Consider the following 17,367-nt stretch of genomic DNA (forward strand, 5'->3'; position numbering starts at 1 on the left):
AAGGGTAAGGGGGGTGTGGGTGCATGTGCATAGTGACGTGTACATGTGGGACTCACCCTATGAATACATACACACGGTCTCTCCTTCCCTCCTGTTCCTGACCCTGGGGTACCAGCACAGGGCCTGTGTTCCCACAGTCCAGTGATGCAGCCAGGAGCCACGTGGTGCTCACACAAAACCAGGGAAATGGCTGGGGGGTGGGGTGGGGCTGGGCTGCTGGGTCCTGCTGCTGGCTCCCCCTGTGTCCTACTTCCCCTGGTTCCTGTCATCCTTGACAGGTAGCCAGGAGCAGATAAATATAAAATTTCTAAATTTTTAGGGGCCCGCAGGCTGAATAGAATGGCTCTGTGGGTCGAATCCAGCCCACAGGCCGTATTTTGCCCGCCCCTGCTTTAGTTTCTGTCCTGTGAAAGAATATCTATTTGAGATTTAAAGGTCAAGTAAGAATTTGATCCACCAAAGAGATTGCACCCCTGCTTCATCCTATGCTTTGCCTGAGCAGATCACTGAGGCTAATCACCAGGTAATCACATACAAGCAACCAAGTCAAGGCCTAGGACGGGATGAAAATTTTGCTGTGTAGTTTAAACAGAAGTGTTGCTATGGTGCAACACTAAGTAATAGCTAACAGGCACAGCCCCTTGCATCCATACATGGCACAGAATTCAATACACTTTACAGAAAAGTACAACCTTTCTGCTGTGGGATCACTTCACTCATCCCTGAAGTGAGGCTGCAGCAGGGATACACACCAGCAGCCTCTACAACCAAGTAAGAGCAACATTAAGACCTGGCTAGACAAAGCCATGGCTGGAATGATCTAGTTGGGGATGGTCCTGCTTTCAGCAGGGCGTTGGACTAGATGACCTCCTGAGGTCCCTTCCAACCCTCATTTTCCATGATTCTATGAACTGATGTTGGTGAAAGGTGCTCGATGGCCAGCTCTGGTGAACCACAGCACAGGTAGCAGCACTGGAAGATTCTGCAGGTGTGTCTCAAATCTGATCTAGAGACATCACTTTTTGGGGTAGAAGAGTAATTCAGACAGCTTGGCCCATTCAGTTCCAGGCTGCTGTGCTGCATTTACCAGTTGAGGGCAGCATTTAAGCTCTGGGTGCTAGGTACAAGAGCACCATTTAGTTGGACCCTCCCATGTATTTAGTGAGGAATGAAACCTATTTCAATAGTTGTACCAAAAAGAGGATGCTTTCCAGGCAGTACTGACCAACTATATAAAGGCATTTTAAGGAAAACTTGCTGTTCATTGTTCATCTACACTCAGGTTAGGGAACAACATAGGGTAAACCAAAGGGTGGCAGCGATAGACACAAGCAGAATCTGTAAGTATGCATGTCTCACTGCATGGGCAAACAGAAAACAGAAAAACATGTGTTTTTCTCCCTCCTCTCTGGTTCATAAATGACTACTGTTGTGCTCCTGTATAAATCAGCTTGCAGAACTGACTTTCGCATGACTCCAATTAGCAGCAGTCTCCTAAAAAACATTGATGAACGAAGTCCTTTGATCACAAAGTCCTTATTTGCCTCTGAAAATTCACTGAAGCCTTCTTGCTCCTGCCAACACTCCAGCCACTGAGACCCAAGAACTGAGAGCCGCCACTGTTTCTGAGTGTCACACTCCTGGTCGTTCTTTCTGGGACCAAGCCAGAGTATGCTGTGTTTGGACACTGGGGCCTAACAAGCAACATGGTACTTTTCCAATCCAGATGAGCCACACACCTGCTGGCTGAGGCAAGGGAGAGGACGGCATCGAAACAAGTACTACATCCTGTTTTGAAGGTATGTTAGCAAACAAACCACCGATTTGACCAGGGAGAATTCACCTCTCTGTGCTGTGACAAACCTTTTAAGCAGTTTGTTAATGTGGTGGTAAGAACAATAAAGAGCCTGGTGATCCTGCACCACCCAAGAGGAAATACTGCTCCAGGGCTTAAGAAAACACCCCATCTTCTCCTTTGACTGCCCCTCTCATACTCACTTTTGTTTCTTCCTTCAATCTTTGAGGGAAGGATCAGGTAATCAGAGAAAGAAACTCTCTCTCAGGACTCCTAGTTTCCATTGACAGCTCTGCCACTGCCTTGCTTTAGGACCTTGGGCAAGTCCCTTAACTTGTGTGCTTTAATTTCTACGTCTCTGAATATGTAGCACTTGTGGTCCTGCTCTGCACCCAGAGGTTAGCAGGAGGCCTGCAAACTAGGAGCATGTCTACACAAGATGTTTACTGTGGAGTTAACTAATTAACACCAAAGTAAATGTCTCAGTATCTACATGTGCAATGCTATTAGGCAGGAGTAAACTAATAAACTCTGAAGCAACTGTAAATACAAATACCTTATTGCTGTGGAGTTCTTTACTCCACAGCAGTGCATGTGTAGACACTGACGTGCCTGGCTGGGGCATGAGAGTGCTCCAGTGTGGGGGGGGCTGCCTGCTGGCTAGCCCCACACTGAAGATCCCTGGTGCCCCAGCCAGCCCATCTGCAGCACGTTGAGCTGGGGAGGAGCAGCCCTGAGCTGGCAGGCTGACCTCCAGGTTTCCCTACCAGCCTGGGCTACTCTGACCCAGCTCAACATGCTGTGGTCCCATGTGCACGTTTAAACAACATGCCCAAGAGCAATAAACTCCAGCACAATATGCACTGAAGTTTATTGCTTCTCATTAACTGCACATGTAGATGCGCCCTTAGGTGTGGAGGACAAGATGACTGTGGTGTCCATGGCTCACGATGAGAGGAGCCAGTTACAGTATTGAGTCAGTCAATGCCAGATAGGGCAGTCCGATGGCCAGCTGCCTGCCTCCACTGCAGTCAAAGGCTGAGTGGCTGTGTCTTTTTAACTTTGACCCACCTTGAGTGCTACCTTCCGATGAACTTTTGTAGCACAAAGAGCTTCCTTATGAAGAATGCAGGGACCTTGTAGTTTCCCTGTTACCTCTCATGCAATTTCTCCCTGGTGACATCTCACCATGGCTAGACTTGTCCCAGGCTCCTCACTGCCTCTCAAGACAGGGATGAAAATTTTCAGATTCTTCTGCAGACTCAGGACCCAGTTCCTTTACCTACTTCCAGTCTGAAAGGGGTTGAAATGCTAATAAAGCTTCCCAAAAGCCATTTACAAACAGGCCACTTTAACTGTGGAGCCAGCATAGTTGCTAGGGAGCATCTCCGGCATCTGGGATTTTCTACACTCCTAGTATGCATGACACTTACTCCAGATTAAGCAACAATGAACAATAATTTCCCATGAGAGAGCACAAAGCACTCGTCTCCTCTGCAGCATGCTACATCTGCTCCCTTCACAAAATGGCACCTGCCCTTGGAGACCCCTTAGATCAGAGGACAAGAGGATAGGACTTACAAAGAGAGGCTGAGAGCTATGGGACTCTTCAGCCTGGAAAAGTGCAGGCTCAGAGGTGACCTGGTGGCAGCCTATAAGTACGTAAGGGGCGTGCATCAGGATCTGGGGGAACACCTGTTCGCCAGAGTGCCCCCAAGGGACGACAAGGACCAACGGTCACAAACTCCTCCAAGACTGTTTTAGGTTGGACATAAGGAAAAACTTCTTTAACTGTTCCCAAGGCCTGGAATAGGCTCCCTCCAGAGGTGGTACAAGCACCTACTCTGGACTCCTTTAAGAAGCGTCTGGACGCTTATCTTGTTGGGACCCTTTGACCCCAGCTGACTTCTTGGCCCTGGGGCCGGGGGCTGGACTCGATGATCTTCCGAGGTCCCTTCCAGCCCTGATGTCTATGAAATCTATGAAATCTATTAGTGGGAGAGTACATAGCAAATCATAAAAGTATTGTAGCCCCAAGAACCACAGAGGCCTTCTGGAATGTCACAGAGTTATGGAACAGGTCAAAGGAAGTGGCCAAAAGTTAGTGGAAGTCTGAAGTACATTTTTTAACAGGCTAAACTGCTGTTTGTTACTGTCCCTATAATATGGGGGCACTTGGCACTTACCTTCTGTCCCTATAATATGGGGCACTTGGCACTTACTGAGAAAAATCCTATCTGTGGAGGGGAAAGCTGCACGGCTCCTTTTAACAAGCCCTTTAGGCCAACGAGTGCAGCACTGCAGCCAGGGATCAGATCAGCCCCACACCATCCCCCACACAGCTGACCTGCACAGAACAGCTGTTGTTTCTCCTTCAGTTTTTCTACCCAGAAATCCCCAAGCAAACACTGTCATGTGCCTGGAAACACACAATTGGAAACGCGTCCCCAGAGATTCTTTCTACATGGAGGATACTGGTTTTTGCACAAGGCTTGCTTTCTTACCCGTCCGATTGGGAGTGTGTGGGGGCCCTGGCTCACTCTTTTCTATGAAAGCTCCAAAAGTGACAGTATTGAATTAAAATATTATTGGTCCAAAGAGAAAATGGGCTGAGGGAAAAGACAGGATTTAAGGATATGAAGACCTCTCCCTAAAATCCAGGGGGCAATTGGCAGCTACACTGATACTTCAGCCTATCATCCCTTTTATTATACAAACACACAGTGAAAGAGTTTCTTACCAGTCATGAGAATGGGGGCGAAGGTAGTGAGCAGGAGAATAACTGGTGGGGGTGAACTTTTGTCTCCGGAGTGGGTGGTTCATTACAGCTGAGCTGCCCTACACAGACTGAAACCAGCAGAGCGCTCTCCACCGCCAACATTACTTGTCTGTCTCTGCCCGACCCCCAGACACACACTGTTTGGGGACATGGTAGGGAGTAACCCCCTTCCAATATCCCCTCCTAAAAGAGATGTCATTGCCTCCCCTGAATATTTTTTAAAGAAAAAGTCTGAATTTCCTTTCCTTCCTGTAGGGCTTTGGACCCATCATGTCCTCATACCTAGCGAGGTCACCTGCACGGCAATGCAGAGTTGTACATCAAGTGCAGCATCTAGACAGTGAAAACATCCCAGCTTTGGCAATGGAATTCAGAGCCTTTCTCCTCCAAACATCCAGTACAAGTCTCATGTGTTGTGCAAGCAACCAGAAGTCATTGTGTGACAGCCAGACAATTGCTTCATGTCCAAATCACCTAAACCTACTGTTTTATATTTACCAGGATCAGCCACATTAGCAGGGAGGTCCAAACCCAAATGGATCAGGGATACCCTAATGCCCACCAAGGTTTGTCAAAAGGGTTGCATGTGGAAGCTGCACCAGTTTTGCAGAGGTTTCCACCCCCAGAGCCCATCAATCGGAGGCCTTCTATCAGGACTTAGGGCATGTTGACAGAGCAGAATGAAAGTCTACCCATGCTGGATTTACCTGGATAGTTCAGGTAACAACAGCAGTAAGGGTGCTGCAGCACTGATGTCAGGGTGGGTTAGCCACAAGACTTGTATACCTGCACTGAAGTCTGGGCTACCACAGGACCACTGCTATAAGGCTACCTAGGCCAATGCTACCACAGGTGTACCTACCCACATGGCAACTGCACCGTGACTTTGCTGTGTAGATGGACTCCTAGTTCACAAGTGACAGACACGTGCTTGTGATCAGAATACTTTGCCCAAGTAGAAACAGAATTTGTAAGGTCCATCTGATGGCGAAGGGCATAAAACCATCTGGCTCCCTGGCTGCAAAACGAAGAGCTGAGGCAGAGCTGCTGTAGGCACCTTTGTGTGCAGCTGACCTGGGCTGAGACAGTTCAAGGCAGATTCTGTATCCCTGGCTTGTGGCTACTTCAGTCCAAAGGCATATTTTCCCTCTCAATTGCTCAACCTGCAATATGACCCAAATTTGAATGCAGCAGCCTCACTCTCACAGCACTACTCCAGAATTCAGCACAGCCTTGCATTCAGGAGCTTCACAGTGCTTTAATGAATGTAAATGGGCCAGATCCTGGTATTGTTGAGCCCAGCTGATTTATTTCAGCAGAGCCTCTAGGCTCATAAACTGAAGTCTCATGACACTGCTGTGAAATGCTATTGTTCCTCCTTGTACTCCACAAGAAAGCAGTACAAAGTGACCAAAGTGCAGTTGACCTATCACCTTGTCTACCTGCTGAGCAGTACCTCCTTGCCTGACAGACTGAATTTGGCATCAAATTCTCCCCCCGGTGGGAGAGGTCAAAAAGGGGAATTCATGGTTCAAATTCCAGCTGGCAGTGCCTTTGGTTTGACCCTCCTCTGCAGTCCCACAAGAAAAATGAGGGGTTTTACCACCCCTCCCAACCCCCGGAGCCTTCCCACCTACAACCCCCAGGTTGCTCTAGGAGCTGCCTTCCAAGTAAGCTGCAGAGGAGACACTGCAGAGTCTGTCTGCCGAAATTTATACTGGCTTCCTCTGTGGTTTTGGTGCCAGACTGCATGCAGAATCCAAATTTGTGGACCCTTTTGATGTGGGCTTCTTAAAAGTCCAGTGGGTGTAATCCAGGGAGACAGCACTCTCCCTGTTCCCCTCTCTAAGGTTCACATCCATCTCAGCACAAGCAGCAGGAAGAAGTACAGAGCCTTTTTATGAATGGAAGGCCAAGTACTGGAACCTCCTTGGGCAGAGACTGTCCCTGGCCAGGTACAACCATTCCAGTCACTGGAAATCTGGGCATGTAATTTAGAGCTCGTATAAGTAAAGAAGCTGGTAATGGAGTCTAAAGATTTAACGGTGTAACAGGAAGCACTTACCAGGGACACTGCTGCATAACCTTGGCATCAAGAGTGTATCATCTTGTGCAAGGGTTTAGACAGAGCAGTGGCTGTCAACCTTTTTAGCCTCAAGGTACTCCTCATTAAACTTAGGGCACCCCTCGAAAAATGCCAGCTTGCTTGTTTTTTGACTACAAAAATAATACACCAATTCATCTGTTGCAAAGAACTCAGAAAGACCGCACCAGGTTGAACTAGTTTTAACACAATGGATTCCTATTTGAAATCTCTGGGTGTGCACACCTACCTCTGCAGAACCCTTGAGAGAATCTCAAGGAACCCTGGTTGAAAACACCAGGATAGAGAATGTCCCAAGAGATCATGGGGAGTGCCAAGCTGACAGGTACTGTGTGGGATGAACTTGGACCACCTGACACACTTCTAGGGCTGCAGAAATCCTATTATAATCCCACTAGCATTCACTTAACTTCATGGTACAGCCAGCAGAACACACGTTTCTGGATGATGCCCTGGTCATCTGGGAAAGTGTGTCCTCCTTGTGGTCCAGGTCCATTCATGCCAGTGCAAGGCGTTCACTGTTAGAAACACACTAGCAAGTGGTTCTTTTTTCATCATCTTTCCTTCACACGCATCATAGATTCATAGATTGTTAGGGGCTGGAAGGGACCTCGCAGATCATCAGGTCTAGCCCCACCCTGCTCTAGGCAGGAAGACAACTGGGGTCAAGTGACCCCAGCGAGTGACTGTCCAGTCTCCTCTTGGAAACCACCAGGGTAGCTGTCTGCACCACCTCTGGAGGGAGTTTATTCCACAGTCTGGACACCCTGACTGTGAAGCAGTTTTTCCTGGTATTAAGCCTGAAGTGGCCTTCCAGGAGTTTGTATCCATTGGTCCTGGTCTTCCCCAGGGGTGCCCCAGTGAACAGTTGTTCACCAAGCTCCTGATGTACTCCCCTGATATAGCGGCAAGCCGCTATCAAGTCCCCTCTCAACCTTCTCTTCTTTAGGCTAGAGGCCCAGGTCCCCCAGCCTTTCCTCATATGGCTTGCCTTGCAAGTCACTGATCATATGGGAGGCTCTTCTTTGGACCCTCTCAAGTTTTTCCATGTCCTTATTGAAGTGCAGTGCCCAGAACTGTTCTCCTTGCCTGCTTTTTATACACCTCTTGACTCATCTACTTAGCCTATAATTCTGAATATACAAAATACCTGCCTTGAGATGATCAACCAATAGTTGTCAGGGTTTGGCTTACTGTGATCTGTCCTACAATACACTCCTCTCACACTGAATATAAAGCACTCAGGAAGCAGAACTTCCCCATGAGTTATTTGCAGGGATTTAGTGGAAGTGTGTGTGTGTGTGTCTGTATTAATCACTTGTTTTAAAGGAAACCACAATAAGCTGCTGCAGTTGGTTTTGGCTAGAAAAAAAAGTAATTCTAACAATTTGCTTTTCACACTGTGCTGGGAAATCCCGAGAAGCCTATTTGGGCAATCCCATTTGCAATATCTTCCTTCTGTCCACATGGGATAAGGATAGAGACCTTTTGCCCATGAGTTTAACAAGTGTCAGTGCAATGTTAGCATCAGATCCACTTGCAATTCTGCACGTTTGTGAGAAACCATATCTGTGTACAGAAGATTGTTGGCAGAATGTTAAAGAAGAACGTGAGGCAAGATCCCTGTTAGCAAAGACTCAGTTGTTCATAATGTATTGAATCTGAATATCCCCAAAGTATTTCTTCTTACAAGACAAGGCCCAAATTCTGGACTCTGCTAGAGCTGCTTTAAGTTTCTCTCATGCTCTGGCAGAATCATGCTGGCCCTCTGTGGGGAATTCCCCTGGACTCATGCATGCCATGATGCACTCAGCCCTACACCATGCTCCATGCAGCTCCTGACACAGGGGCTGCAGAAGGGGATGGCCCAGGAAAACCCTCAGGGTTTTGTTCTCCAGCTATTCTGTGCTTTGGAGCGGCTCATAGGCAACTCTGCAAGCCAGCTGTGAATTGAAGCAGTGACTGGGACTGCACTGATTTATGACAAGGGCTCCCCCTGCAAAGTGTGGGGATTCAGGAGGTTGTGATATAGCTCTGCTATAGGTCACGCTTCCAGCCTCCGGACTGGAACACTGGCCACTGCACCTCTGTACCCGGCATGCAATATTCTTGGGCCACTGGACCCTCTACATAGACCCATCCCCACAAATTAATTCTAATGAAAAATCCTCCTGTGAACCTTCAGATCTTGATTCAAGCAAAGCAGTCACAAAATGGCCCGTATTGTTGCTGTAAATGATGATCCTGAGTGAACTCTCCAAGGACACTGAAGTTACTGGCAGGCTGCTCAAACTTGTTTATGGCATCTTCGAATCCTAATGCACTTAGCATTCGATTTCTTCCTCATCTTAGTATCTGCACCAGGCAAGTGTACTGCTGAATGTAGCAGGCAGATAGAAAAACAGCTATGTGGGGTGCAGGGCATCAAATGGAATAATTTCAAAGTCTACGTACATGTTAGGGCTAAAAAAAGCCCTAATCAAGAGTTCAGGATGCAGCTGATCAACTAAAGATAGCCGCAGGCTTGTAACCGCTGTCAGGGTATACAGTCCAACGTATGAGGGTTGCAGTGGCTGAAATGGATTGTGACATCCAATGATATATCCCTCTCCCATCAGAAGCACTTGACAGGAACACTCACCTGTGCACATAATACGTGTGTGCTGTAATGCATATTAGATTGGGTCAGGAAGGGGAAATGGATGGGTTCCTCACAGCTCAGTAACCTGAGCACATAAACACTGTGCATCTAATTCTGCAAATTCACCCTACCACTTCTTGTTCTTTCAAGCATTTTTCTAGGGAGGAGATGTGTGTACCTAAGCACAAATGAAAGATAGCATATTGTATATGTTCCATGTTGTGATACCATGGTGACTTTTTCTTGAGAAAAAATGAAAAAGCGTACAGAGTGAATAAGCTTCCTCTATGCAATAGCTGCTGTTTCCTCTCTTCTGTCATGAGTCACTACATCCCATTTGATGGGGTTCTTAGCAAATACCAGAGCTGATATTGCTAATCTAAATACAATCATCATCACAGCTGTAAGAATGTTTCAATTAAAAAAACAACCCTCTCTTCTGGAGAGGAGAGGACTAACCAACCCATAGTTGGTGGTTTTAAATATCTAATAAATTGTACAACTGGTTTAGATAGATTTAGAATTGTTTGACTATTTGTGCCATACTGTGAATACATAAGGGAGAGGCTTCTTCAGTTCAAGCGGTAATGCTGCATTTTTAACCTGAGTTCAGCTCCATCACTACTACACTTTATGACATTCTGGATAGCAGTGATGTGCAGCTTAAAACTGTGAAGCCCTGGGTAGTCACAGATTTGCCACAAAGTAACCAACATTTCTACACATTTCTATGACAAAAAAACCCCCACATCATAAACTTCAGAGATTTCAGAACAGCATTTGATTGTCTCCACCATGATTCTGCCTGGGACACTTTAAAGTGTTCTGGTATTTTCTAACACAAATTATCATCATTGAGGCTTGAGGCCATGACCTGAACAAATGGCTCAACACATACACCAATGTCTAACTAGGATGAATTTGCTCACCTTTACTGTTTGGCACTGCAAATGACTATTAGAACAATGAGAATGTGTACAAGCAGTTGATGGGGTTAACAATTGTCACAACCCAAAGTTGTGATTCTCTTGTTTGTGTATGCTTCAGCATCGCTAAATTGTGTTCCCGCTAAATTGCAGCTCTTTTGCATGGTGAAGCGTTCTGTTGCAATTAAGAACCCGCGTGCAGGAGTTTTTCCCACCAGTTTTGTAGCCTTCTTTGCATTGTGCATTTCTTTTGCATTATGGTGATGCACGGTACAAGGAAGTTCCCGCCATTTGTATTAAGATTTCCGCCACATTATTGGCCAATCTTAATATAGGCACACATGGCGGCTGGCTATTGGCTTGTTAGCCGTACAAAAGGCTTGGGTAGTTTCCGCCCAAGTCGGAGAGAGAGAAAGCACGTGGAGTTCGGGAAAGGAGTGTGAGGATCTCTAAGCGCTGCTGATCCCTTCGAACCCAGCTTTTTCCTTAAGAGGGCAACAGAGGTTTAATTTGTCGAACCCATGGCGCTTCAACAACTCTGGGGGACCTAATTTCCGAACCCTCGGAGCCTTAACAACTCCGAGGCACATAACCTCTAGCCTCTCCCCGTCGCCGACCGCAATCCTAGACGTATCCCTATCCTATGGACCCAATTGTCGAACCCACGGAGTCTTAACAGCTCCAGGGGACCTGGGAACCGAGTGAAACCCACGGAGATTCAGCTGCTCTGTGAGAGAGAATTGTTAAACCCGCGGAGCTTAAACCACTCCGGGGTCAGGAACCAAGTCTATCAGAGTCCTCCACCGAGAACTCAAGCGGAGCTGTGCCTGGAAAGCTGACCAGCCTACACTGCGACCATCTTGGGTGTAAGTAAATAATCTTTTCAATCAACCATTACGCCTCCATGACTGATTCTAGCTCGAGCGTACCATACCGCGCCGCGGTCTTCTCCGGCCCCGTGTGCCTGGGCTGCTGGCCACAGCCTATGTGCACAAAGACGGGCCCGGCTCACCCCTGAGATCGGGAACCGGCCTCCACAACAATCAATTCTGAAAAAAAAGCAAAATTCAGAACTCCTGCAACTCAACCTGAACATTACTTTTAGAGCAGTGATTCTCAGCCAAGGCGATACAGCATGCTGGGGTGCTGTGAGGTCCTTTTAAGGGTGTTGCAGACTGCTGCACAATATTAGCACTGTTAGGCCTGCAAAAACCTACATGCTATCTACAGGATAAACCCAGAGGGTGTGTCCTGATGAGTGTGCATGCACAAGGGTGTGCATTTCCCATGGGACAAATAGCAACAGCACGTATTTGTGTCACTGCTATTTGTATCTGGGCACGCCCCTGCACATGCATGCCCTGCATGGCAAATTGCCCTGAGTGGGGTAGGGGAGGCTGGGACCAGTGCCTTTGCTGGCCCCAGCAGCCTTACCTGAGGTCCTGGGGGCCTCCTGGGGTAGCAGCAGTGTTGAGCCAGCTACTCAAAGCCTGGCATGGCTCTGGCTGGCCAGGCTCCCTGTCTGGTGGTGCACACTGCTGTTGCATGCTCTGTGCCACTTTTTTAGTGGTGGTTTTTTTGACACTTGGATCTCCTGATGTCAAAAAAACCTGCTGCACTGCTAATTAGTAGCATGGTAAACAGGTACATGTGCTCTGCACGCACATTGGGGTGCCTCAAATGGGTTTGAGGTGCCACAAACTGCACGTGTGCACTCCTCAGGACACACCCAGAGATTTCAAACAGGGATCCATAGTGTCCAAACCATTCTGACCTGCTGTGGGTTTCCTGAGTTCTTTGCAATAGAAGAACTGCTCTATTATTTTCCATAGTCAAAAAATAAGTGAAAGCTGAGTTGGAATTTTTTAAGAAGGGATACTTTGAGTCTAAAAAGGTTGAGAGCCAGTGCTCAAGAAGGCAAAGAAAAATGAGAAAGGAGTCTATTATACGCCTTGTTGATAATAAACAGGTTAACAGGGAAACCCAAAAGAAAAACAAATCTCTGAGACTGACAAGTGCAAACCTGCATTGTCATCCAATCCAGAACTCTCCTCTGTGGGGCTGATCTAAAGCAGTTTCAACAGCCTTAGGGGCATCCTGAAGTGGCTGGAATACAAAACTCAAATTTCTTACTCCAAGTCTACTACACCTCCCTGAAATAGCCACTCCCTAGACCTTAATCTACCTCTGTAGTTTACCTTGGACACTTCACTCCTGAAACATGCAGGAGCTGAGGTAGTATAAGGCTTGTGGCAGGCACAACTAGAATGAGCCAGTCCCTAACATGTCAGAAGCAATGGACAGACAGCCCCTTATCTGATTTTTTATCTAAACAAAGGCCTGTTCAGCAATGTTGTATATGCTATTGTAACTCGTTTTTCTTCGTTTTTATGGACTGTGCCTGCTTAGCAAAATGACTCTTTTCCAGTTGTACAGTAACCCACTGGTTAAGAAACCCAAAACACTCCACTGCACATATAATTCCACCTGGGGAGTAGAGGAGAGAAAAAAACCACACGCGACAGATGTTCTTCACCTTGCTTGAGGCACTGCTGGAAGGTGTTCAGACACAACAGTGATGAGCCCACTACAAGAACTGTGACAGAAATTTAGCAGAGGTTAATTCATTCAGTGGTATTGTGTACAACAGAAAAGGAAGACACAGTCCTCATCTGGAGCAGCTTTCATGGTCTGGAGCATCTTTTATAGGACCTTTAGTGATGTGATATGAAGAGAGATGGGAAAAGGAAAGGAGAATAGGCAGCGAAAGAGAGAATTAGACAATAATTTAAGAATTCAACATGAGATGGTGCAATGCAGTACTTGGTCATCTACGGTAGCCTCAACTGAAACCTGAACATAATGTGTCTTACCTAAGGCTCCCTGGCAGATATCTGTGCGGGTGGCACCTCCAACAATGAACTGAGGATTAGAGCACAGCTCCTAGAAGTGAAATAAATAAAGCATTTGATAAATAGACAGGCTTTGTACCTACACTGGGGGCTTTCATTATCTTTCTCCTTGCAGATAATCCTACTGTATCCCTATATGTGGCCACCAAGTGTTATGGTGATTTCCATTACAATACAACAAAACCACTAAATGAAGGCAACATCAGAGAAATGAAGGAGATCAAGAACAGAGAATGGTACTGACACCACACAATAGGGAAGGGCCATTATGTCAACAGGTTTTCACCAAAGGTGCCATGTGATTGCTAATCTCTATCAATCCATATACATAGACACGTGTGTGAACAAATTAACCTACCCTTTGGTTTTTAATACCACATCTGAAAGACCCCAATGGAGTTAATTGCAAGGGACTTCTATGCACTTTGGAATGACTTACAACTGAGTTACCACTTCTAGTATCTTAATGGGTATTTGGAGGAAGCTTGAAAGGAACAGGCTGTTTATATCACCAGGTATGGAGACTTAGTAGTACGTTGCACAAATCACTCCCCATGTTTGCACTCCCTACTTTGCTAAGGAAAGCAGTTTTCTAAGGTGACGCATTATAACTGTGAAATGAATGGGCATTCATTTGTAGTGGTGGAAATTTTTCATGGCTAGAAATGTTTCCGGGAGAGGAAGCAGTACAGATATCTAGCCTGCAACCATCCCCTCTCCCCTGTCTCTTCACCTTCCTTAGACCAGGGTGATCCCAGTCTGGGGAAAGCATGGGGAGCAATGACTGCTCCAGTTCTCTTGCTCCCAGGGGTACTGGAGCAATGGGGCAAAGTCCCATGCCCACACCTCACACCGGGACCCTGGTGAGAGAGAGCTGGTAGGGAGAAAGCAGCAGCTGTTCCTCCCCTCCCAATAACCCTGGTGTAGGGCAAGCAGGGAGCCTTTCCCCACTACTTGACTACTCCTTGGACTAGGAGGAGGCAGGCACCAGCTGCTCCCTTGCCTTTCCTGGTCTAGATGTAGGAAGTATTTCCTCACTGCTCAGCCCCTCCTGGTCCCTGAAGGAGTCGGGTGGCAGTGAAGTGTATAGGCTTTCATTCCCTGGGAGAAATCCTCCCAGGAGTGACCTCTACAGAATCGGAGATGGATTATTTTTTCTCCTGGAAACACCATTTTTGTTTTGGGAGAAACTCTATGAATGCCTATATGCTCATGGTTTCTACCAGGACAGCTAAGATATTCCTGGTAGAAATGTAATGCCTGCATGGGTTGTGACCTGTACCAAAGCAAACACGTTTATCTGGGAATTTTAGGCTGTAAGGCAAAACAGCAGGTGAAGTTTATTCTTTTCCTTCCTGAAGAAACAGAATTCGCCAATGCCCTAGGCTACCAGCCCTGTCACAAAAGTGCCTTTTGACTGCATTTTCTAGTTATCGGGCTCCTGCCTCTGAAGATTTGTCCATTTGTTCTTGGACTTGTTTCAATGGTCTTTGGACCAAATTCCTTCCTGTTTGCAATTCTTTTGAGTTTAAAATGTATTATGCAAAGGCTAAATCAGGGCCTTTGCAAAGGCACAGAATTCTGACTGACACTTAGAACAGCTTTATTCAAATGTACACAGCTTTATTCAAATGCAAAGGAGGAGCGCTGAACATGGCGGGATGGGGTACTACTAGGTTGTGGTGTTTTTTTGTTGCGGGAAGATTTGCAAGGGGTGGGGGTTTGCCCAGCTGCCTTTCTACATTAGTAAAAGCAGAGGGAAGCATAGCTCAAAAGTTGGGCTGGAGAAGGCAGTGTGACTGGGAAAACTGAATTGAAATCATGGTGACTTAGAAAATGGAGGGTGGCACAAGCAACCCCGAGTGCTCAGGGCACAGGAAAAGTACAAGTTCTGAGAAGGGCAAAGCCCGTTGCAACACTTCTAAAACCTGACAGGTATATTTTACAAGAGACCTATGGGAGTGCAGAGCTTGGTGCTCAGGGTGGGGATAATTTGCAAGAGCTGGGCACAGATTCATACCTACTTACACCAGCTGTATCCAAACAAATTATAGTCAAGAAGGAAATGTGGACAAATGGATCGACTCACATCCCAAAACAGCCGGCTGGCACTAGAAGAGTATAAGTCCCTGCACTAGATGTGTGTGCACATGCAGCGCTATATATATAGGAAAGCACTGAGGGCGCACAGAGGAAAATGAATGTGGTTCTTCTTACATGCCTTTCACTTCCTGGAATACTTGCACTGAAAATAAACATAACTGGCTGGCTTCAACTACTGGCTTCCAGTTTACAGGGAAAAAAAATGTTTACTTGTATTGAGCTCAGGATGAGCAAAGCAGTCGACTAAAATAAGAAGTTTGTGAGTGATTCTCCACTCGCATCAATTTTACCCATGTAGCTCCACTGACTTCAGCAATTGCTCTGACTTAAATCTCCTTCAGAAGTAAATTAGGTGCTCGCTCAGACTGAACTGAATCTTGCTACAATTCGAAAAAATCCACTGAATCTTCATTTTCATTTTTGTGCCTCAGTATTTAAGTCCTAAGAGTCCCAAATTTCCTACCAACTTTCCAACTAGGTTTCTATAACAAAGAGCATTGGAGAAATCTGAACAAAACCTCTGAGGCGTCTGAGATTAGCCTGTTTCTATACATCATGGAGTTTCTAATTTCCTACATCTCCAGGCTCAAGTCCTGGCTGTGTGACAGCACCACACGCCTCTCAAGTGCCTCCCTGGGTCCTCTGGCAGCACATTCCTACTGCAGAAGTCAGTACTGTACTTTCTTGGAAACATTCGCAATCAATAGCTAGGTTTTCACAGTGGCGTGCCGCAGCTTAGAGAAGTTGTATTTCTCCTCCAGCGATAGCTGCACATGGCACACAATCAAGTACTGCTATTTATCTGGGGGCCCTTCAAGACAAGGGAACTCTCAGCCACTATTTCAGGGCAACATTTTCTATCACTCAGTCAGGTTTGATTTAGTATTTATCCTGCTAAAAATGGACCCAAGATAATAAATGTAGATCCAGACCCAAGCCTGGGGTAGTTCTATGCCAGAGGTTGGTTTGGGTGTGGCCCATCACTAGAGAGAGGGACAAGATTGAAGACTCAGGTTGGATTCTCCAATGCATTGAGTTATTTCCACACAGTCCTGCCCAATTTGGTCCATTATACCTGACTTCTCCACCCACAGCAAGTCCCACTGTGATCACTGCAACCTCCCCCTTTTCAGCCAAGCAAGCACATACAGTAACTGTATCACTTGGTGTTCACCTTTGATCTCCCTTTCTCCCACCCCACAGGGCCCATTATCCTACCGTTGGTCTCTTCCATACGATGCCCTGAGTTTTGTATGAATTTGGTCCCAGTTCTTTGTACCCGAGAGAGGAGGCAGCTGCAGGGAAGGATGGATCTTGGAAGAGTTTCCCAGCCTCAAGGCACTCCTTCCTCAGTGTCTCAAAGTCCTGATTGAGGTATTTAATGGCTTTTTCATTGGAGCCTAAGCCCCTTGCTGTTTCTCTGTCCTTGGCTAATTTAGCTGCAATACCAGACATGTTTGCCTTCTCCTGCTGCTGCCGCTTCTGCGGGTAACATAAAAATGCGAGCCTTCCTGCTGCTCAGCAGAGGGACATCTGAGACCTAAAGCAAACAGCAGCAGCAGTGTGTGGAGCCAGACCAGGGAGTGATTCATCGGAGAGAAACAAAAAAAACCCAACAGTGAAAGCAGGCGTGGCTAGTCCTTAAAGATGCAGCTTCTTCCTGGTGCCCCTCTTGTGATTTGAGTCAGTGGCAGGGTGCCCGGATGAGTCTATTGTTTCCAGCAGTGTATCTTGCAAGGCAGAATCCTCCTCTTTGGGACGCTCCCAACCATAGCCTCTTAAGCAGCTTGTCTGGTTTAGAAAGGTTCATTCCCTTAAAGAGGGAGCTTACACGAGCCAATATAATAATCCCCACTCTGTGGAACAGATCCTGGGGTATTTTCGCTCCATAGCATGGACCTCTGCCATTTGACTTAGTTGTCAGGAAGAGCAGGGATAGGCTCTTAATTTGTCCCTGTGTGCCAGCTTGTCAGAGGGGGGGACAACAGATTTAGCCACTGCGAGGCACGCTTTGACTGCTAGAGAAACTTATTCTGAAGTCCTCAGCAGCTCAAATCCCCTATGGTGCATCACGTATTCATGAACAATGGCATGAAGTTGTCAGCAG

The 17,367-nt window shown here is 46.7% G+C and overlaps 1 protein-coding gene across 1 annotated transcript in view; it reads right to left on the reverse strand.

Moving 5' to 3' along the window:
* Positions 1–16,840, reverse strand: part of CAPN2 (calpain 2) — a 53,732-nt gene extending 36,892 nt beyond the window's left edge. The window contains exons 1-2 of the mRNA XM_006033376.3: positions 16,479–16,840; positions 13,119–13,188 (exon numbers count right to left, since the gene is read on the reverse strand). Of these exons, the coding sequence (XP_006033438.1) occupies positions 13,119–13,188; positions 16,479–16,715 (307 nt within the window). The 5' untranslated portion in view covers positions 16,716–16,840. The remainder of the gene's footprint in view (positions 1–13,118; positions 13,189–16,478) is intronic.
* Between the last annotated feature and the right edge of the window lie 527 nt (positions 16,841–17,367).

This window comes from Alligator sinensis, unplaced genomic scaffold, assembly GCF_000455745.1.
Source record: "Alligator sinensis unplaced genomic scaffold, ASM45574v1 scaffold753_1, whole genome shotgun sequence".
NCBI lineage: Eukaryota > Metazoa > Chordata > Crocodylia > Alligatoridae > Alligator > Alligator sinensis.